This window comes from Brienomyrus brachyistius, chromosome 5 (genome assembly GCF_023856365.1).
Source record: "Brienomyrus brachyistius isolate T26 chromosome 5, BBRACH_0.4, whole genome shotgun sequence".
NCBI lineage: Eukaryota > Metazoa > Chordata > Actinopteri > Osteoglossiformes > Mormyridae > Brienomyrus > Brienomyrus brachyistius.
In genome coordinates, this window is record NC_064537.1 from 22,798,113 (window position 1) to 22,821,459 (window position 23,347).

General features: G+C 42.9%; 1 protein-coding gene across 4 annotated transcripts; it reads right to left on the reverse strand.

Moving 5' to 3' along the window:
- Positions 1–10,105: 10,105 nt before the first annotated feature.
- Positions 10,106–22,672, reverse strand: LOC125743011 (glycogen [starch] synthase, muscle-like). Of its 4 annotated transcripts, none has more exons than XM_049015584.1 (16): positions 22,565–22,672; positions 19,101–19,219; positions 18,812–18,993; positions 17,236–17,427; positions 16,849–17,034; positions 16,069–16,213; positions 15,032–15,149; positions 14,609–14,729; positions 13,970–14,076; positions 13,600–13,659; positions 13,116–13,308; positions 12,786–12,912; positions 12,274–12,369; positions 11,994–12,157; positions 11,798–11,878; positions 10,106–11,021 (listed from the first exon to the last, which is right to left on the reverse strand). In XM_049015584.1, the coding sequence occupies exons 2-16, from the start codon at positions 19,216–19,218 to the stop codon at positions 10,731–10,733; spliced, it is 2,181 nt and encodes a 726-aa protein (XP_048871541.1). In that variant the 5' UTR covers position 19,219; positions 22,565–22,672; the 3' UTR covers positions 10,106–10,730. The 4 variants fall into 4 exon arrangements, 3 of the variants coding, with proteins under 3 accessions (XP_048871541.1, XP_048871539.1, XP_048871540.1); XM_049015582.1 differs by having other exon boundaries at positions 22,467–22,582; XM_049015583.1 differs by lacking the exon at positions 22,565–22,672 and adding an exon at positions 22,472–22,536.
- Between the last annotated feature and the right edge of the window lie 675 nt (positions 22,673–23,347).

A 23,347-nucleotide genomic window follows, 5' to 3' on the forward strand; every position in this document is an offset into this window, starting at 1 on the left:
AATCCAGTGCTGAATGTGAAGCAGCAGGGATGAGAACTGGCACCTCCAAATCCAAAGCCAGAGGACTATCTTGGAAACGAGTGGATTACTGTGCATTTAGTGAAGGACTTCCTGAGGATCTGATTCACAAGAGGGAACATGAGACTGACAGGAGGATTGGTTTGGTGGCTGCATTTACTTATTTATTTTTGCTGTACTGAGGAGGTCCGTGATGGAGAAGCAGGAGCTAAACCACCGGATGAGCTTTGGGGCTTACTGGCCGATCTGTCTTGATCCTCACCTATGGTATTCAGCTGTGGCTAATCTCTGTAAGAGGTTTGCTGATACAAATAGTCTTGCTGATCTCACTCTCTTACAGGATGAGTTCAGATATCCAGAGATTCCTGGAAATACAAGAGCTGCTGATTTGGATGGAGAGTAGTCATCTGAGGTGGTTTGGGCATCTCTTAGAGAAGTCACTTGGTTGGAGGAGATATTCTGAAAATATTCTACAGGATGGAGACCTCAAAGCCAAATCCAGGTCACACTGGGGGGATACTATCAGCCAGCTGGCTTGGAATTGACAGAAGAAGGAATCTGTACCCAAAGGTGCAAAGTTCAGGTTCAGAAAGTAGTAGTATATATAATCAAAACGTAGTTTGTGTATATGAGATTTTGTGTCAACCAACCAGTTGAGTACTCTGCGACTGTGACTATGTTCAACTGGTTGATTGAAGCAAAAATCATGTTCTGGATTTGTACTTTCTGAACCTGACCTTTCCACCTATCTGTACCCTTGGAAAGGTCTGGTGTAATCCGGAATGGTCTTACAGCTGTTTGCCAGTGAAGATGGGAAAAAACAGCTGTGTCTAGAATATGTGTAATAAGTGCAGATGGCAACAGACAATAAAATATTGTCAATAGACAATACAAATGAGCACTGTTTTTACAAAGCAACACACTCAATGCAAGAAATGCCGAATTGCCATCATTCTCCCTTGTCCTAAAATTTTGCTGTCATTTTATTCTTTGACTTCCCACTTTCCTTTGCCTCAGCCCCTCCCCTTTAACTGATGTTCTTAAAGGGAGAGAATAAATTGCAAGCACATTAGAAAAGTGTAAAAGTGCCACTTAGCTCCTTGGAGGCTATACGGTGGCTGAGTGAAGTGGCTTGGAGAACCACACTTAATTTGTGCAGTGTGACACGATCATGACCCTGATCAGCCCAAAAGATTGATGGATCAGTATTTCTCGGAGATGCACGGATTGCACCAATTTTCATTTTCCAAACGAAAGTCTGATGTCATCCCTCAGACCTGTTACAAATGGATGCTTGCATTCATGTAGATTAAATATTCCTTCGGCTTTACCCAACAGCCCCTGGATTTCTGTATATCACGCAAGGTTTGATCACCAGAAAACAGTGCAGTTTATATTATGTCTAACAAAGTGTTCTTCAGATTCATTTCGGTAACATCAACCATCCTGACTGCAGCATGACATGACTGCAGACTGCAGCATGACACTACATCTCTTTACGCTGAGAGATAAACTCTCATTTCTATCTAAATTACTGGTAAGGAATGTTAAGGATGTAGACTATGAGGTGCAGCAAAGAAAAGGTGCAGTCATGGCCAAAAAGCAACGCTTTGCAGCACCAACAGAGAACCCCCAGACATGTGATTATTTCATAAAGCCTGGGCAATCAGTCACAGTGGCTTAGCCCACTGAGCCACACACTGCATTGCACATAAACTTTCTAAGGGTAGGATGGAGCCCCCAGCACTAAACATTGCAAGCAATTGACTAGCCTACTCTGAGGTCTAGCACAGATTAACACAGTTCAACAAGTCTTACCTCATTCCTAGTCATACAGATTGAACAAAATACCACTTACAGACCTGGACATGGTAGATAGGGCTCACCATCTGCCCAAGAGGGGAACATAAGCATTTGGTATGAACTGACAATAATATTAGATATGGAGGTAATTGAGAATTCTCATAACAATTTCAGCAGAATAATGTTACTGACAAAGCATAATACATAAATTATCACTACCTATCTGCAGTCAAAGTTCAAAAAATAGCTGGGGTTACTTATGGGGATAAGTAATTAATATTAGTGTATTCCCAATTTTTCCATCAGAATCACCAAATAATGGATCCGATCCAAGGGATGAATCTGTGACAGATGAAATTCTGGCAATGAAACTATCATCAGTGGGTGCATCTGATTTTTCTTAATTTTTATTTTTTTTATTTACGGAAGGACTATGGACAAGGAAGAAGTGGCCCTTTCACCACTGAAAGTACAATGTTAGAAGAGGCAGTCTTCGCCCAATTACCTCTCATATTTATCTCCTGCATTGACACTTTTTCTTCTAACAGCAGCCCCAGTGGCTCAGTGAAAGGTACAAAGATTCACCCTACAGCATCTAAATTTCCAAGGCCCTGGCAAGGATTATATCTTTGCTGATTTGTATTCTAGGTAAGAAGCATGGTTGTCAGGCTTGACCCTCTTTGTATCTGGCAGTGGATGAGTGTGAGGAGAAACCACATACACTCCTCCAGCAACACTACAGCTCTGCTTACACTTGGCTGTAAAACGCGTCTTGGCCAATTGGACCGTAAGTAGACATCTGAGACACATCACCATTTACACCTGTGTCGATCATGCTCCTCCAAGTTGTCCAGCTGACTCCTTGTGTTCAGATTTTGTCGCGCACACATTTATTGTGACGTCCTTGTTGGGGACACATCCAGGATGCAATAGTGTTGACACTACAGAAGATATGGAGTGAGATGCATCCCAAACCACCATGGCAATTGGTTTAAGGGATCGGATCACAATGTATCTTGGTGTTCGTTTGCACTAAAGCACATGCCATCCGATCACCCAAGACGCATTTTAAAGCCTAGTGCAAACAAGGCCTTAAAGGACCAGGGGATCTGTATGTCAGCGCAGATCTAAGGAATTGGCGTTTGAGTAGTATACAGAACAAGGATTTTTTATTTTTGCAATGTAATTTGATAAATTCATAGATTGAATATGGTTTTACTGCTGGGAGGGAGCAGCGCATTAAATTTCACTGCTGCATGAAGACCGTCCAACCAAAATGAGAAGTAAGGATGTGCAAGAATCAGTTTTTCCACATAGAAGGTGCTGGAATGGAAAGAGCATGTGGGTATGTGTGCACATCATGCATCCTCCACACGAGGAGGCACAGCTGGGCTGTCAGGATGTTTTTTGAGAAAAGCACAGGAGTGTTTGGCTGTTTTTTGTACAGGTGTAAGCAAATAACTACCTGAAGAAGCAAATATAGGAACACGGGGACATTTTCTTAAAAACAGATGCAAAAGTGATGTGTATTAAAGTGTGGCCAACAGATGTCTCCCTTAGAGAAATAGTACTGAACATTAAATCTCTTGCAGTACATGAAAACATGTTTTCAATCAGTTTTAGCTTTAATTGAACGAAATATAGTTGTATACAGTTGTTTGTTTGCTCCAGGGATTGACACCACACATCAATAATACAGTAGTCATCTGCATAAATACAATAGGCAGATATTGTATTTATCTCCTGCATTGACACTTTTACTTCTAACATCAGCCCCCATTGGCCAAGTGGAAGCGAATAAATAAGAGAGGCCCAAGAAGTGGTCCTTGCCGGACTCTTCATGCCATGGCAGTTTGCTCAGTTCCATAATTTACAATAGTTACAAAACAACCATTTTAAGTCCTGAACCATCTAAGGACCATTCCTGAGAGTCCTGCACAGTTTTCCAACCTGTCTAGAAATATTTTATGATAGATAGTATTAAGGATGCACTGTGGTCTAATAACGCTAGGATTGTTATTTCACCTGCATCAGCAATGAAACGCATGTCATTTAATACTTTTATGAGAATAATATCATTGTGATGTGGTCAGAAGCCAGACTGAAAGCTCTCAGGATAGCTATTTGTGTTTAGAGACCAGCTCGGTTGACTGAAAACTGCTTTCTCAATAACTTTGGCTATAAAGTGCAGATTTGAAATAAGTCTATAATTGATCCAGTATTCTGTTTTTCAAGAGGGGATTAATAATTTTAGCTTCCAATGACACTAGAAAAAGGGGACCCACAGAACATATACATACGGATTTTTAATATATTTTATATTTTTCTGTTGCTCTCAGACATTCTAAGTAGTTCCCATATTTTATTTGGTGATGATACACCACAGGAAAATGTGTCTTCTGCATTTAAATCATATGTGACATCATGACATAGCAGGGAGTAGATAATTCAGCACCCAAGGATCAGGGCCCTGAGATGGACTGGCACTCAGTGCTGGACGTGCCCTGCTTTGTGCCCTGGGATGGACTGGCACTCAGTGCTGGACGTACCCTGCTTTGTGCCATGAGATGGACTTGCACTCAGTGCTAGACGTGCCCTGCTTTGTGCCCTGAGATGGACTGGCACTCAGTGCTGGACGTGCCCTGCTTTGTGCCCTGTGATGGACTGGCACTCAGTGCTGGACATGCCCTGCTTTGTGCCCTGTGATGGACTGGCACTCAGTGCTGGACGTGCCCTGCTTTGTGCCCTGTGATGGACTGGCACTCAGTGCTGGACGTGCCCTGCTTTGTGCCGTGTGATGGACTGGCATTCAATGCAGGAGGTCCCCTTCTTTGTGCCCTGAGATGGACTGGCACTCAGTGCTGGACGTGCCCTGCTTTGTGCCCTGTGATGGACTGACATTCAGTGCTGGACGTGCCCTGCTTTATGCCCTGTGATGGACTGGCATTCAATGCAGGAGGTCCCCTTCTTTGTGCCCTGTGTTTCCTAGCTTAGTCTTACTCTAACCCTGCGCTGAGTAAGCAGAATGGAAAATGAAGTTTCAGAACTGTCACCTAAGGTAACCCAAAACATTGCACCACTGTAGGTTAGTAGAAGCCTTAAAGCCTAGTAATACGTGTCTAGAATCTAAGTGTTCTTCTTTGCTGTAGCAAGACATAACATGCATTTTGTTGTGACTACTTCCCGTCTGTGGGAGGTAATGACTGCTTTAGTGTACTTTGGAATGCATATCGGCGGAGGCAATAGACAAAGAGATTCAGAAAGTGTTGGGATAGATTAATGACGGTCCATGAGATTATTTCATTTAATTAAAAATACACCAGAAACCTGGAGGTGAGGAAGGTGGCACTATTCCACTTTACTTGATGTTGCCGCCTTATCCTGCTCCTTCTGCAATTCCCTTATATATAAGGATGAAGATGTTTGATAGTTACATGCTGGTGCTGAGGGTGGCAGGGGCCCAGACCAGCAAAAGCCGAAGGCATGTAGATTTCTTGCACACTCACCAATACGACTACTACATTTGATAGTACTCTTTCTGCTCTAGAGAGGAAATCTTCTGCAAAGGTGAATGTTGTGGTCGAGTATCATGCAATTTGGCAGGGAGCCAAGAGAACGAAATGAGTGCATAATGGACTAGGGACCGTGTGAAATGCTAGTTACAGTTAAGTGGCAGAAATACTAATGAGATGTTACAGGATCAGTTGGTGAAGAAAATAATGAATCCAGAAATAGGTGAAACACTATTAATTCAAATGGACCTCATGCTAGATAAAGCTATTATGATTATATGTCAGATCGGATCAGCTATGAAACACGCTGAGCCCTTAGCATCCAAGCACCAAACAGCAGTAGTACAGAAACTGCCTGATGAACGGAAGTCCTGTTCTAAATTAAACAACATGCAGACCAGCACACCCTGCAGGCATTATTTCCGAAACGGCTCTTCTCCCCATCCTGCCATTCTGAGTGCCCAGGCCTGAAAGTAGCATGCATAAATTGTAAGCACCCAGAACATTTTCCGGGAGTGCACCAATCAGGAATGAGATTGCGGCTGTTCCGGAACGTAACGTACTCTCATTGCAAAACGAAGATCAGAGCAAAGATCACATCGCACACACGGTCTATAAGCACAAATGATGTCAACTTCTGGCTTACAGATTTACTTGTGCACACTGGCTCATGTGTTTCCATTATTCCAGATAGCTTTAGAAACACCATTTAGGAACCACACCACTAAAATCTTCAGTCCCACTACACTTTATGTTATGCAGTTTGGTGCACTATTGGCAGCAGATAATGATGTAATATCTTTCTCTACTTTAACTTTTGCTGCCACTGTTTGGTAGGATTTAGCCAGCTCGTTCACGCTCAATGACAGGGTGTTGGGCTGCACCAAAGGCTTTGTTCGCTGCAAGCTATTGAGCGCTTCGCATCAAAAAAGCAAAAAAAAATTGACATTGCTTCCTTTCTCTGTGCAAAATGCTGTCTCAGCAGAAGTCAAGCAATTGCTGGAAACCAGTGCGATCAAGAGTACACATGCATCTCTGCGGATAACAGTAACCCAGAATACAAATGGGGAAATTCAGACTTGAGACAAATAAAGCAATTGTGGTTGGCAGTCATCTCTGCTTCATAGAGAGGATTTGTTGCACTGGTGCATAACATGAAGATGCACACAAAGTCGAACATCATCCCTACACTCTTCCATGAATGGAGAGGTGGAACCAACAAGTCGTTTTGAAGTGCTACAAAGACTCACACTGGTGCCACAAAGGAAGCAAAGATAATAGTTTTTCCAGGAGGAGATTTGGTCCAGATCTGGAATTCATCGCATGCATACAAAGGGTCTTCATGTACCATGGGAGAAGTGGGAGGATTACAGCAAATGGAAGGTGCTACATCTCACAGGCATTCCTGTACTGGCTGCTTGATAAGCCAATGCAGCAGTACAAAGCCCGGCTCCAGGGCCTAATCGATAAAACTTTAGAACGCAAACTCTGGGAGATCTAAACTGGTCAGGAAAAGATAAAGGCCCAAATGGTTTATAGACGTCCTGTCTGTGCGAGGTATAGTGGTTACAGTGGTGTAATTCAGAATGTGTACCTGGTAGAGAAGGAGAGTAAGGAAGTTTTGTTATATTATTTATGGTGATGTCATAGATTCCACCCATTCTATAGCTGCTTGGCCTATGCAAGATAGTGGGAGCCCAGAGCCTATTTTTGAAGCTACAGACACAAGACAGGGAATCGCCCAGGATGGGGACCAACTCATCACAGGAGACATGCACACCATTCATACACATGCTCACACATACAGACAATTTGTTAACTTCAATGCACCTTAGACTGTGGGGGGAAATGTGAGAACCGGAGATTATTTCATTTAAAGATGCACCACACATTTCACCATCTATAAGCCCAAGAGATTTAAAAAATTATAGTCAACACCTATAAGCAAATCTCACAACAAAATTCACATGTGGTATGCTGTGATTTTTTCCCAGAGTGAATCGGACAGCTGCTAAACATAATTGTTTACCTGAACAATGCTGCAGCAGGCCGTTGAGAGTGAGAGACACATGCAGAGCGAGAGACACATGCAGGGCGAGAGACACACGCAGGGCGAGAGACACACGCAGAGCGAGACACATGCAGAGCGAGAGACACATGCAGGGCGAGACACATGCAGGGCGAGACACATGCAGGGCGAGAGACACATGCAGAGCGAGAGACACATGCAGAGCGAGACATGCAGGGCGAGAGACACATGCAGAGCGAGAGACACATGCAGGGCGAGAGACATGCAGAGCGAGACACATGTAGGGCGAGAGACACATGCAGAGCGAGAGACACATGCAAAGCGAGACACATGCAGGGCGAGAGACACATGCAGAGCGAGACACATGCAGAGCGAGACACATGCAGGGCGAGACACATGCAGAGCGAGACACATGCAGAGCGAGAGACACATGCAGAGCGAGAGACATGCAGAGCGAGAGACACATGCAAGGCGAGAGATACATGCAGAGCGAGAGACACATGCAGGGCGAGAGACACATGCAGAGCGAGACACATGCAGGGCGAGAGACACATGCAGAGCGAGACACATGCAGAGCGAGAGACACATGCAGAGCGAGAGACACATGCAGAGCGAGATACATGCAGGGCGAGAGACACATGCAGTGCGAGAGACACATGCAGAGCGAGAGATACATGCAGAGCGAGAGACACATGCAGAGCGAGAGACACATGCAGGGCGAGAGATACATGCAGAGTGAGAGATACATGCAGAGCGAGATACATGCAGTGCGAGAGACACATGCAGAGCGAGAGACACATGCAGGGCGAGAGATACATGCAGAGTGAGAGACACATGCAGAGCGAGATACATGCAGGGCGAGAGACACATGCAGTGCGAGAGACACATGCAGAGCGAGAGACACATGCAGGGCGAGAGACACATGCAGAGCGAGACACATGCAGGGCGAGAGACACATGCAGAGTGCAGGAACCTGACCTCCAGCCTAAGCAAAGTTTGATGCTGAGAAACTTTGCAGGACTTGTTAATTATGGCAATTTCATTCACATGTTATAGCTCATCTTTGCTCGAGCTCTAACTGTCCAGGGCCATGCTGCTGTATTCTTCATACATTTCTACTTGTACATTCTGACTTTGCTGAAACACTCCCCCACCCCCCCTACAGACAGGATATTCTCACAACCGTAGCGGAAATGTTTCAATTGTGATTTTCACAGTAGCTACGTAAATGGGCATTTTTGCATTTCAGACTCAACAAACGCCTCTACTGGGACGCTTAGAAGAATAGAACTTGCATGCACACAAGCCTCAGGCAGACTGCAATGCCGTACATATTTGTTAAAATTATATAATCATGCTTTGGTGCATAGGCCAGAACTCTGCTCAACCATCCTAGAATGTCTAAGTTAGGTGTCAACTATAGCAGAAACAGTGAGTAAAAAATTAGCCGGCTTAATTTGTAAATTTGACTTTTAGAAGTGGCACAAGTTGAGTCTATTGTACTCTGGAGTCAAAATGCTAGTTTCCTAGTTCAGGGCCAACAGCATGCAGAGCAGGGCAATGTGCCAGCTGCAGCTGACATGCATTATAGAGGGACTGAGATCTGTTTCAGTCAAATGAGAGCACCTGCAACAGCGGTACATCTCAGGCAGACGTGCTTTTGTCGCCTCCTCGACAATGTCAAGGCAGACACAGGATTCTGTTTTTCTAATTTTTGGGTACATTTCCATCTGGATACTGGTACTTTGCACTGCCCTGCGTGAAATCACAGGTGTGCAGTTTTTTGTATTTCCAGTTTTAACATTTACGCTTTTGTTGTTTCACAAATTACAAATTTGTGAGTCTTAAATTTGTTAGTTGTATATTTTCGTACCATAAACTTTTATTCAAATATTAAAGTAGCTGTATAAACCATGAAATGCGTGATACTTCTTGTTTGTGCAAGTTCATCAAATGGAATTTCTTAAAAACCTTTTCTCTTAGCATTTTTATACCACCTACAAATCAGAGTATCTGTCGCACATCTTCAAGTTTTCAAAAGTAATCTTTAAAAGATTTTGGAGAAAAAAATGAAACGTCATTAGAAAATGTAATTTCTTGTACAAAATGAACTAAATGCAGCTCGCCGCTGAACAAGGTGACCTGTAAAAGAACTGATTTCACTTTCCATTTTTGGAAGCGGGCGTTCAGCTAGAGCCAGAGGTCACTTTAGTTTATTGTTATTGTGGAGCCTTTGTGATTAAGGTGTGCGGTATAAAAATGGTGTGTGCGTGAGGGGGCGGGGCTAGCAGCATGCTGGGGTCATACTGCCGCCTCGCCAGTTTGGGTATTTACATGCGACCAATGTGGTTAAGGTGCATTTAACTTTGGAAATGATATTCATTTACATAATCTATTCAGTAGTGTGTGGATACACAGAGATGAAAGATAATAGATATAAACCACACAGATAGATGGATGTTACAGTTAAAACCAGTCAGGGAAATTAGCAGTTCTTTCACTGTTTCACTGTTCTGATCATTAGAAAGGTTACTGCATTTATAAATTGTAAGAACAATGATAATGAAAATAATTGAGTGTATGAATGTAGGGCGCCTCAGTGGATAACGATCGCTGCCAAACATCCAGATGGTTTCCCACGTCCCACAGCAAACTGCCCAATAGAAGGACATGTATCACAGCAGCAGTGGCCCTGCTGACTTTTCATGTCGGTCAGGATGTACAATTAACTGCACACAGTGTAATAAATCTACCTTTCAGTTTATTTTCCTTTTCTTAAGGTGCATCCATGACACATACGGCACATTCACATCCTGAATATCGTTTAAACATTTTCAGCAATCATTTATTCACTCAATACTTATTGTTAAATAGATCATCACAGTGGCAGTATTTTCAAAGAATCCTTCTCAATATAGTGTATTTCCTTACAGTATTTCGGAGGCAAGTGAAGGTAGGATTTAAAACGCAAGAATTCCCCACAGAGACTAAAATACTATAGAAAGTTTGCAGCAGACTGCATAAATATGCAAGGTACAGATTTCAAAACAGGTTACTTTTTTTAAACTCCTTCTGTACCTCAAGTTGAGTTTCTCTCCTATGTCACTGACTCCCAGGATAACCTTTCACTTTCATTCTGACTCACACCTTTCTTATCTTGTATTTCCTTCTACTATGTGGTGAAAAATGATCTTGGTCTACATGGTATTCAATTTTGTACTACACAATGTAGAAAGATGATGTTCTGCTATGAACCATAAAGTGTGTGCAGCGTTGTTTTCTTCCCTGTATAGTTTAGGCCCCGGGTGTGATGGTACATCATGACACTTTCTGCGTTCTCCTAACCTCAGTGACATTTGTGTCTCAGATCAGTTTGTCTCACTTGAAAGAGAGCTAGGGGGAGAGGTGATAGTGCTGGGCGTAGACGTGATGGAGCTAGCACCACTGCTGCCGTCAGAGGTGGGGATGCTTTCTGACGCATTCTTGTTGCAGGGGTGGAGTGAAGAGGGCTGGCGAAAGTTGAGCCGGTCCTTCTCGGCCTCCAGATCTTCATCGTATCGCTCACGATCGTCGTCGTCGCTGTGGTGCGGCGAGGAGTGCCGAGACAGGGCTGGAGAGGGGGGTATTGAGGCTGGTCGAGGGTAGCTGAAGCCCTTTTTCTGTGGGAGAGGCAGAGCAGGCCAGATGCAGGCTTAAACGAGGAGTGGTGTTCATAGGACATACATAAAACACACCATACTATTCTGCACTATACATCATCCTGTGTCATTTTGTGTTGTTTTGCACTGTTCATATTGTTTTGCATTGTTTTGTATCTTGTTTTGCGCTATCCATGTTGTTTTGTCCTGTCTGTATTGTTTTGTATTGTTTTGGACTATCCATATTGTTGTGTATCGTTTTGCACTGTCCATATTGTTTTGTCCTGTCTGTATTGTTTTGGACTATCCATATTGTTGTGTATCGTTTTGCACTGTCCATATTGTTTTGTCCTGTCTGTATTGTTTTGCACCCTCCATTTTACATTGTATTGTGTTGTTTATTGTTTTGCACCTCCTGTACACCTCCCTGGGGAGGTGTTTCAGGCATGTCCAACTGAGAGGAGGCCCCGGGGCAGACGCAGGTCATGCCGAGAGATTATATTTCTCGGCTAGCCTGAGAACACCTCGGTATTCCGCCGGTGGAGATAGAGGAGGTGGCTGGTGAGAGTGAAGTTTGGGCATCCCCACTTAGAGTACTACCCCCACAACCTGACCATTTTTTGTATAGTTTTGCAATGTCCTTATTGCTTTGCACTGCTCTTATCGCTTCACATTGTCTTTAGTCTCTTTGTAACTGTGTGTGGCTGAATGAGCAAGCATTCCAAAGCACTGGCTGAATATGGCCAATAAAGACCTTGAATTCTGAACTTAGAGGTCAGAGGCACAGGGGCACTTACAGAACCGGGGTCCTGAGGCTCATAGCAGTAAGTGTCCGGGAAAGCCTTTGTTAGGGCCGTATAACGAGCCGAGATGTAGTACTGAGAAAGAAACAGTGCTGTTAAAGTACAGGATTAAAATATAGAATCACTGCACATTCCTTCAATCTCCCAGCCTTTCCATCGTTTCCACCCTGTCCATCCTGCCCTCTCTCACCCGACCAAGATAGCGCCAGTCCAGAAGGTCACTGAGCCTCTCGGTGCGGTTTCTCTGGATGATCCGCTGGCGACGGCTCTGCTGACAGAACTGCAACAGGAAGGAGGTCAGCTGATTACAGGACTCATCCACGCTGCGGTACCGCCGGTCGAGGATGTAAACACCTGAGGACCAGAGAAGGAGAACCAGAGACGGCATGGAGAAGAAATTTAAAAATCCAAGCAGAAGCTCGACAAATGCATGCATTTATACGGCGGGGCAAAAGCGAAGAGAGACTAACCATAGGCAGAGGGGTCGGCAATGTGCTCCTCCATGAAACAGCCGAAGCCGGAGAGATTGGTGGAGATGGAGGGAATCCCCATTACAGTGCACTCCGCTGAGGACAAGAAATGGCAGGCACCCTGAGCTGGAACCAGCTCTTATTCCATTTGCATTATGCAGTTTAGCATTGCTTTATCGTCTTGGCTTCAGCACAGGAAATAGCAACACTTGCGGCATCAGAAAGCATATGTGAAATGAAACTAACCCAAGAGAAAAGGGAACATGGAAGTGGGAGAATCATGCCATCATAGAAAGGTGTGGCCCAAACAGGCTGCGATCATTTCTCTGCTTTCAGCTGCTTAAAATGGTGATTAGGCAGTCACCTAGCATATCAAAGGCTAAACCAGCTACTAACTAAAAGTTCACTTGGAAACCAGCAACACTGTGGTCCTGGAGGGAGTGTAGAGACGTGGGCACACAGGCAAACCAAGAAACACCAGGGGATGGCACTCACGGGAGGGTAACACATACCAGGGGTGTATCCCCAGGGTTCATAGTAAGAAGGGAAGACTCCAAGATGGCAGCCTCGTACAAACTCCTCATAATCCATGGGCAGGAGAGGGGAAGTGGAAGACAGGAACTCTGGATGGAAAATTACCTAAAAGCGAAGCAGGGTCAGTGATAAAGCAGGATTTTTCCCCCCTGTGGATTAATTTAATAAAGATGCTGGTATTGTTTGTTAGCCAGAATCGCATGTTTTTTTGAGTGATAATATTCCTCCTGGTTCCCGCAGCCAAAGACACAGGAGTCCCCACAGAGAAGCCACTGCGAAGGCGTGTAGATGAGCCCCATGCCTTGTACCTTCACTCTGTCCGCAGAGCTGTTGAAAAGGCCGATCCTGCGAAGGGAGTTGAGGATGGGATCGCTGCCATCGTCCAGCATGTTGTGGGTGCAGATGGGTGGCTGGCATTGCCTCTGGGTGCTGAAGATGGCCCTCTTCATCATCGTGAAATCCTCCTTGTCCAACATCTTCGACACATCCGGTAACTGACCTCTGATTGGGGGTGGGGGGAGAGGTCTGTCAAATTTTTAATGTGCTCTTTTCTTGAATAATTCAATGATTTTCAGATTCCCATAGGGGGAGACATTTACCACAATAAATTAAAAAAATAACCTCTAAGTAACATTGAGACCAAATGAATATTACTGAAAGAAGTGCTACTACCTACTGCAGCCCAGTCAATGTGAAGGACAGCCTGCACCAATCATTCAGGTCTTACTCACGACGCAATGGAGGCGGAAATAATAATAAAGCCAAAAAACAATTAGCAAGGTTAGTACTCACACTAGGAGTGATTCATACAACTTCTTTCCAAACTTCTCTTTCACGGTTTGAGCAGTATCCCTGTAAACAGTTTCGTAAAAGCACAAAACGTAACCTGCAATATGTCAAAAATGACTGATCACAAACTAGCTATGCTGCCCTCTACTGGTGAGTATGCAGTGTTAAAAAAAAAAAAAAAAACCATAAACGAAAAGACAAACCCGACCCAATTATGAGACACGTTAACATGCGGGATGACATTAACCCTTCACACCCAGGATATTCATCTGCTGTAAGGAGTATGCGACAGCATGCATTTGCTACAATGATAAATGAAAACGCACAAATGACGTCAGAGACTGACACCAGAGAGTGCCGACGGCAGCTTTACCACAGCTGTTTCCGGACAGCCTGCCCCTTCAGAGACTCCACGTTGAAGTTGTTGGTCCTGGCGGGCATGATGAAGAAGGCGATCACTGTCACGTCACTGTTTTTCACCTGAGGCAGCGACAGTTAAAAAAAAAAAAAAAGTATCAAGATCGCTGAGCTCTGCAGGGATATCAGCATTAAAGCAGCAGGCAGCAAAATCACATGTTCATTTCACAGGGTGCGACACTGTGCATGCCAATTAAAATGGCAACATGTTCAGTAGAGGCAGCACTAGGATCTGACCACCTTACGACATCCGTGGCTTGGCCCAGAGACTGGGTGTCCTTCACAAGAAACTTTCCATACCGAACGATCTTGTAAAAAAATACGGGACAGGTAGCTACTCTGCCTAGCCTGATGTTCAGTATATTAATTACGCCCACTTGTAACAGGATGGCAGAAACGCTTAGCATAACATGGCAATGTGTTATTGCCAGGCTGCTGTATTGAACACAATTATACAGTATTATGTCATATATGTTATGTACATTTGTAGGTGCTGTATCTTGCAGTAAGACCCATGACATGCACAGACGCCGTCAATGAGGAAACGGGATAACATGCGTGAAATGACACACGTACGTATCGACGGCATACGCACCCGAAGGAGATAGTTCAGCCGAGCAAGTGCCTCCAGGAAGATATCGGCTCCTTTATTACAGAACTCATACCTCCCAGCGATGAAGAGGAACACAGACTTGTCAAGGTTAAAATCCAGCTGCCTGTGAATGGACACACGCAACGCAATTACAATTACAGCGTCACAAAACACGCAAACATGCATTCATATCTTTTTGTTGGTTATGTGATGAAAGGTGATGTTGAATCACACAACAGGGTTTTCTTCCGGCAAGCCAGATGCCTTATACATACATTTCAGGGTTCTTTCTATACAGAGTAATAGAAGCAAATCAGAAATACATGAAAAAAAGAAGGTACTGTTCATTGACAGGGTGCTTATTAGCAGCGCATGTGAGGGTGTCACGCGCAGCCATGTACGCATCTGATGCTAATAGCAGCTGACCCATAGAAGTGCCCGCGGACGAACTCCTGAATGCGGGCCTTGCTGTGGGCGTGCAGATTCTGAAACTCATGTGTGGCGGAGAACTTCTTCACGTTCAGCCCATTGGGGGTAACAACATCTGAGAGGAACAAGAAGAGGGTGAATGGGCGCATAAGCGGCATGCACCTGCACGCAAAAACCACACACGCACTAGGGGTTTAACGAGACAGTCTACTCACAATGTGGTCCGACAGACGATTTAGGGCTCACGGTTCACTCACAATATATTCAACAGAATAAATATGAAAACATACTAAGATCTCATCGTTCTTTATTCCTTCTTAGCCATGTATATTTACAAAATGTTTTCAAACCATTTCTTTTTTTCTTGCAGTGTTTTCCTTATTCTGCAGACTGTAGTGCAAAATGCAAAAATAAAATATGAAAATCTCGTAAAAATGTTTTTTTTTTAAGATCCCTACCTTCTTGAAGCAAAAAGCAAAGACTCATAGCAAATAAAAATATCTCAAAGCAAAGTTAAGATTACACCTATTGCACCCTCTTGCATTAACATTAATAAATGATTTTGTGTGTCAGTGCATTGTTACCTATATGTACACCTACATTTACACCACTGACCCTGATACTGAGAGTTTCCTTTAACTGCACTGGACTCTGTCTTATAAGAGCAAAATTCCAGCTTTTCAAGAATTATCCATCTGGCAAAAACCATCAATTACTTTCTGCAAAGCCTTTATACAACGCTTTCATTCCATTAAGCGGATCCTTCTGCATTATAATTTTTCCTTGTCTGGTTTGAACATTCACAATTTATTACATTTAAAATTATGACTTAGTGTTAAAAAAATAAACCTTTTTAATCCCCCTCTGAGCATTTTATTTTTTCACATTAATTCAGTGCTAATATTAAGATAAGCTGGTGTAATATAACGGACCATTTCTAATGTTTACTATTATTATACAACTTATGTAATAGCTGTATTGATTAATGCAAGCATTATGTTAAGCATTTGTTTATTTCTATTATGACTTATTACCTGGCTTCCGTTTGAGCAGGTGCTCCGCCTCGATGGCAGTGATCTGAGACACCGTGGTGAAGATGTGAGCGCAGTGCGCCGCTGCCCTCTCCAGGCAGTACCTGTGATATATCTGCCTATCGCCTGCCTCCTTATCCACATTGAACTGAAACAAACGGGGAATGATGCCTTACACCAGTAACCATGTGGGTAATGCATAACAGTGCTCACAGAAGCGGCCAGATATAAATCAGACCCTTTACCGTCTCACCCCTCATCGATCCGCTACTTCCGATTAATTCCACAAATAATAATATAACAGAGCTGTAATACTGTGCAAATGTTTTCGGCAGCCAAAGGAAATTATGTTTCGACAGAATTTAGGTTGGTGTAAAACTATGATTCTCTGTCTATATAAGCATGTTAGCTTAGCCATTACAAAACCCACTCCTAAAATCACCCCAATACTTGATGTTACCGTGAAATTGTCTGTCTTACAAACTCCTGTTTGCCTCATCACAACCTGATGAAGTATAATTCAGTTAATTAAGTGAGCTGGTGATGAAATGTAACAAATGCGTGGAATGGCTGGAGTGTCTCTGAGGAGAGGTTAGGGAACCAGAGCTGTGTAACTATTTTTATTACTGTTTATTTGTACTGTTAAACAGTGTTTTTTTTCCCCTGACCAAATATGCACTTACTGCCTATATAAATAGCTTTAAAAAAATCTTGGCTAGCCTTTGGTGAACTTTTGCATAGAACTGCATACATTGTACATGTACGACAGACATGGGCACTCACGTTACTGAGGTTGTTGTAGAAATCTACATTGGCTGCACACAGGTAGCGGCCAAGCAGAGTGGCATGGGTGGTGAAGATGGTGGCCACCGGCAGCTGCCTTTGTCGACATAAGACCAGGCCGAGGCCCGCTAGCCACTCATGGAAGTGAGCCAGGATGTGGGGGGGTTTGTCGCACTGGGCTGCAAACTGGTGCAGAGCAAGAGACGGAGCTTTGGAGAAACAAAACTAAAGCCTTTGCCAGAGTAGGTGAGGTCATCTGCAACAAGCTCACAGCACGTTAAAATGAAGAAACATCTACAGATATTGCTGCTAATTTTTTTAATGCAATAAGTCCGAGAACAGCACATGAGAAGGCCTAAAATGAACCTCTGGGCGAAGGTGACTGACCTCCCCAAGGAACCACGCGGTCAGGAAGCCGAAGAGTACTGCGTCATTGGCCTCGCGGTCAAACCAGGGCATGCCGATTCCACAGCTGTCCCACAGCTCGCTCTTCCAGCGGTCCAAGGACCAGGCCGTGAAGCCCACATCAATGAGCACAACGTAGGGGCTCCCTTCAATTAGCCAGCGGCCAAAGTGCACCTGCAAGGGACAAATGGGCACAGGGGGCGTGCAGACGGCACACGTCAGGGCATGCAACTTACACCAAAGGTCCCCAAAGGATCTTTTTTATTATTATTATTATTATTACTGATGTACTGTATGTATGGAATCAATGTTCGCTGCACAACTGTAGGCCACACCCTGAGAGCAGCTTATAATAAAAAAAATTCTGCCTGTAAATAGTGTGGTAAGGAAAAAAAAAACCTCACAGATGAGGAACAGAAAATGCAGTGCAAGAATTGGAACTATGAGCAAGAGCTGAGATGGGCGAGAGAACTGACAGAAAGGAAGGCAAAATATAAAAACATGGGTTTCATCTCAGCATTTTTCTACTGTAGTAAGTTTACGGAAGTCTGAGTTATTAGATGAAAGCAAGACTTCTGCAAATGAGTCTCCATTCGGAGAACCCAGCACGATTTGGCGCAATCTTTGCTCTGACTACATAAGGTCAAGGTGGCCCATACTCACTACGTGAGACCAACCATTCCAGTCAGTATCATCATTATTTTGCTGTTGGTCAATCAAAAAAGTCGGGACCGTTTCTCAAAAATTAAGTTTTAAGGAAGATGTAGGTTTCTTTTGAATCCAGTGGTATTTTGGCACGTACTATCCAAGAACGTGCCAAGGTTTCATGTTCTCTGAAAAAATGCAGCTCATTGGAAGCACTGATGTAGCAAATAATGGTGTGTGTCTTACTTCTGTGCTTGTAAGCATGAGAAAGCGGTAGAAAACTTTCCACCACTGACCATCAAATGCAATTACTAGTTTGACAAATGCACCACAATGACTGGGGAGGGACAAAAAAATAATGCACTAGTCTCTGCAATTCAGAGTCATACTCATGCACAGGCGTGTGGTGACTGCACTGTGGTTTTATGGCCGCAGGAGCATTTGTGTTGGAACGATCCTTCAGCTACACCTCAAACATGAAGATCTCAGAAGAGCAAAAAAAAAACTGGCCAACTCATTTTTCAACAACTTAATCTGGTATCCACACTGCTGTGATAACGAACACATGTTATATTCACGAATGCATGCTAAAATAAAACATTAAAATGTATATTTGAACTATTAAGGCAAAGAGTCTTTGGTAGCATGGTCAGGTTGTTTCGTCAGCCTGCATGGCACCAGGGAAGATGTAAAGTGTTGATAAGATGTAATGTAGATAAAAGAGAAAATAAAAAGTCCAGAAGATTGTGAAACATTCTAATAGTGATGTACAGAAGGAGAGAATAAAGCATAAATATAAAGACGAACCATTCGGCGTAACTCAAAGCCAAAATGTAACCATTCGGCGTAACTCAAAGCCATATTAGCTCAGTAAGACAGACGTCATAGACCAAATCCAGACTGCTGCGTGTACCTTACACCCAGCAGAGTTCATATTGTCTATAGTCCTCTTCACGACATGGCTGGGAGGTTCAATGAGCTCCACCTGAGTTCGGACATTGCTCTCCATGTAGGGCCCAACAAGGAAGTAATTCTCACCCCACTCCTCTGCGGTAAGGCGGGCCTTGGTCTGGATCACAGTATAAATTCCCCCAACTTTGAGGCGACAAAGGAAGCAGAAACAGTTGAGAGAGAGAAACACAAGTATGAAGGCCTTAAAATAAATACATAAATGCTTCATGGGGGGAAAAAAACAAAGGGACCTTTATTTGCCACCTCCCAAGCAATTTCAAACAGGACGGCATCCTCCAGGTCAAGCTCCTCAGTCCAGTCATCCAGGCCAGAGAGGGACGTGACAGAGATGCTGCGAGATAAAGGCATCCTGCCAGAGAGGGAAAACGACATCAGCACGGTCCAGGGCGAATCCACACACAAGGAAGCAGCGGCGTAGCTCTGCTCACCACTGAAAACATGCCAGAATAACCAGAACACGGCACCGCTGATGTCACACATGCTTCCTACCTGCCACAATTGCAAGGAAGTTTAATAGAGACAAAAAAGGTCTGTCTGGAGTATAAGCAAAAGCGTTTCATCATTGTGTGGAATGACAGTCATGGGAATAAAGATGCTTATCAAACCACATCAACAGGATAAATACAACCGAACATTAGACTAAAATGACGACATATAAAGACAAAGAAATTCATCTTAAGATTTCCAAGAGCTCCTGTCCTTTAAAAGTTATAAATACTGTATTGTAAATTGTAATGTAAATGTTTAACTAGACACTAACAATAATCTCTCATATGCATTTACAAATTTGCTTTGTTTATGAAGAAGAAATGAAGCTGTCCCTTGACATATTCACACACAAACAAGTGGCCCAGTAGTGCCTGTATCCATTTATATAACCTAAAACAGTGTTTCTCAACCCGGTCCTCAGGGACACCCAAATGGTCATCAGTTTTGCTCCCTCACAGTTGCCTGCGAGACACAAGCTGAGAGGGAGCAAAAACTTGGATTGTCTGGGGGTAGCCCAAGGACCAGGCCGAGAAACACTATTTTAGGTTATACAAATTCATACAGGACAACTTCCCTCTGAGCTCAGTTTCTGTTCCTCTTTCTTTTCTTTTTTTTGTATATTTATTTGTGTGTTTCTTGCTTTCTTGAGTCACATTTCACTGGCACATGGTCAGCATTTTGACCCGTTGGGGTATGGTGTGACTACAAGATGGCCGGTTATGAGGAACCCGCCATCTTGTCCATCACACATGCACAGTTGTGCGCACACACACACACATACACACATACAGACACACACACACAGACACACACACATACGCTAAGCTTTGACCATAGCAAAGCACACGATTTTCACCGATTATCATCCATCCAAAAATCTTACAAATACTTAGAGCAGGGCTGTGCTGGGCCTGGTGTCAGTCCCAAACAGTGAAGGGCACAAGACAGGAGTATAGCAAGGATGACATTCCAGTTCATTGCCAGCCATGTACAATGTGAATTTATTATTATTATGATAATTATTTTTATTATTATTATGAGAACTGCAATGATTAAACTGCCAACGTACTGCCACTTTGTAAATTAAAGTGTTACTGGATGCATCGGGAAAATTGCTTTTTCACCCACATGGGGTTTTTAAGTGTAAAATGATATTAAAATTCTTTGAAGAATTGTGCAACAAACAGGATGGTGACCACGCACCAATGCAAATTACAGACAGCAGGAAACAGACAAAGATGGTCAGAAAGGCCTATATACACTCTCCAGTCTGTATAAGTTAATGCTACATACAAGCTGATGTTTTACAAGGCACTGTACAGCCTAGCTGCTGTATATTTGACTGGTGTCATTCGTTGGGTCAGGGATCTGTGGCCATGTCCAGATGGTTGTGGGTTCAAATCCTGTATCCTTTGAGCAAGGTCCTAAACCTGAACTGCTCCAGATGCTCACTGACCCCAAGGTCTCATCACTTGTACATCATTTTACACAAACAACTCTGATGAGTATAATGGTTCGTGTGCAATCCTGACAGATAATTTATCCTTGCAGTACTTAAGCGTCTCTAACTGTTTATATCATTCCCTAAATACCTCTACACGTGCATGGGATCAAAGCAAAAAAAAATAATAATAATCACAATGCAACCCAGTACTGCATGGTGCATAATTCATGTCTGTTTTTAAAAGTAACTTTAAACTGACAAACCCATAGAAGTCTTTAGAAGTGTTTTACTTCTGCTTATTTATTCTGCTCAGAATCTAGGCATTAATCTTGTGACCCTCCAGCACAAAACCGTACGGAAGTCGCCACCGATCGACTGCCAGAGGAACTCTAAACTAATGCAGATGCTCTTTTCCGCCGTGTTCTGTCATTCTCCATATAACGAACGTAATTATATTTCTTTCGATAGCTATTCAATGTAATCCTGTGTACCCGGGCACGGTAGAATCGCTCGGGAAAATATGAACATCTCATAAAATTATAGACTGAAATTATCACATCAACAAAACAGATTTTTTTTTTAGATTTCATATTGCTTGGGCTTTTTTATAAATAGCAAAAAAAATCTTTGCAAAATAATTTTAAAATGGCTTGTGCAAAAGACCATAAAAAGCAGAACATCACAATGATGCGGCAGGAACAAGGAACAAGAAAAGCAATCTTCCTTTCTCCGTAATATGAGGTAATCAATCTCTTCAATGCAGTTCATGGAAACTTAAACAGCTAAGCTGCAGACCAAGGAACAAGTATGTCAGTATTTTAGTAATCTTACTCGATGATCTTAAGCACTGTTGTTGCATCTTCATTCACAAACAGTAGACTCTGCAAACATATTTCCTTTAAAGTAAATGCAGTGAATGAGTGAAGGCGACAAATTCAGAATTTTGAATGATTCTTAAGTTCAGCCGGCACAACACATGCCGTGTACAAAATTTACATCGTACCATATAGCACCAGGTATGAATGTTTTAACGAGTAAATAAATGTGCATCGATTTCAACCCTGTCACTGAATAGATAAAAGCCATGCAAAAAACAGTACACAAAAATACGAATTAGAATTATTAATAATAATAATAATAATAAAAATAATAATAATAATGGAATATATAATAGAATTATTATAGCAGCTCATTAATGTGCGCCGAAATGGTAGTTCATATTACTGTCATTCATTTACGTAAACGAATTGGAAAGCAATAATGTCTTTCCAAATAAATAAGAGAATGGGGGGGGAGCTTTAAGAAAGAAAGAAAAAAAAGCTGACACCTGCGCATGCTCAGCCCTTCATCCGCATTCAGAACGATTGTCCTATTTGGAAACGCCGCCGAATTTTACGTGAAACATTACAATGCGCATGAGATTATACCGATGCAAAAGGGTTGAAACGGGTAGCAGGTGTCTTGAGAAGGGCCTCTGTTTTTGCAATTAGCATGAAAAGAACATCTCATCTAGACACAAGGCAAGTTAGCTTAGCTGCATGCAAATCCAACTTTCTGCACAGACGAACGCTCTCATGCAGCACATACAACCCGCACCAAATTAACCTTCACTAGGGTCAAATATATTGCTTATATGCGGTAAACTCTATTTCTTTAAATTTACCTTACAGTCACTTAGCTGGTGAACTTGAGATGCGGCTTGACATCACCGTAAAGGTAACATTGAAGGCAAGGGGAAGGGAGGGTTTGAAAGGCACGTACCTTGCAGTTACTGTTCTTGTATTGGCCTATTGAAAGCTCAGTCAATTTCGCAAACGTGATTTCAGGCCAGTTGCTGCATGGAAGAGGGTGGGATATGATGTCGCCGTGTGCGTATGTTTCGTCAGCGGGGACTGAAAGCTGCTTTCATCTGTTTTTCGTCTGCAATTAACATATGAATTAATTTGAGAATATTAAGAGCAATAAGACTCAGGTCAGAAATAAGAGAAGCAAAGCGTTCAAAACATATAAAATGTAATTATTATTTTTATTTTTGCGCTCATGAAGTAATTCCACTGTGTTTACTTAGCATTTGCATTTGTATGAAGGTATTTGTCCCCTCGGGACTTGCCGTATCAAGAAGGGAATGCGTGCGCTTCAGTTGAACTGGAGAAAGTGAAACTGAGACTACAAACTGTGTTTGATGTAGAATTGGATCGATACCGAAATTTTGACTAAAATTTCAGTTTCGGTACCTTAGTATAAGAAACCAAATAGATATTAAATTGGTACTGTTAAACATTTCCATTAAATATTATATTGCTTTGAAATAAACAGGCCTATTTATCAATTCAGTCAACAGCAATAGCTGATAATGCAGTTTTAACATTATCAGTGAAACATGCATTTATGCATACGGAAGCTCCATTCAATAGTTCTGATATTAATTTAGCTACAGGGCAGCATGGTGCTGCAGTAGTTAGCCCTGTTGCCTCACACATTTGGGACTGGGGTCTCCGCCCTGGCTCCTTGTGTATGGTATGGAGTTTTGTTCTCCCCATGTCA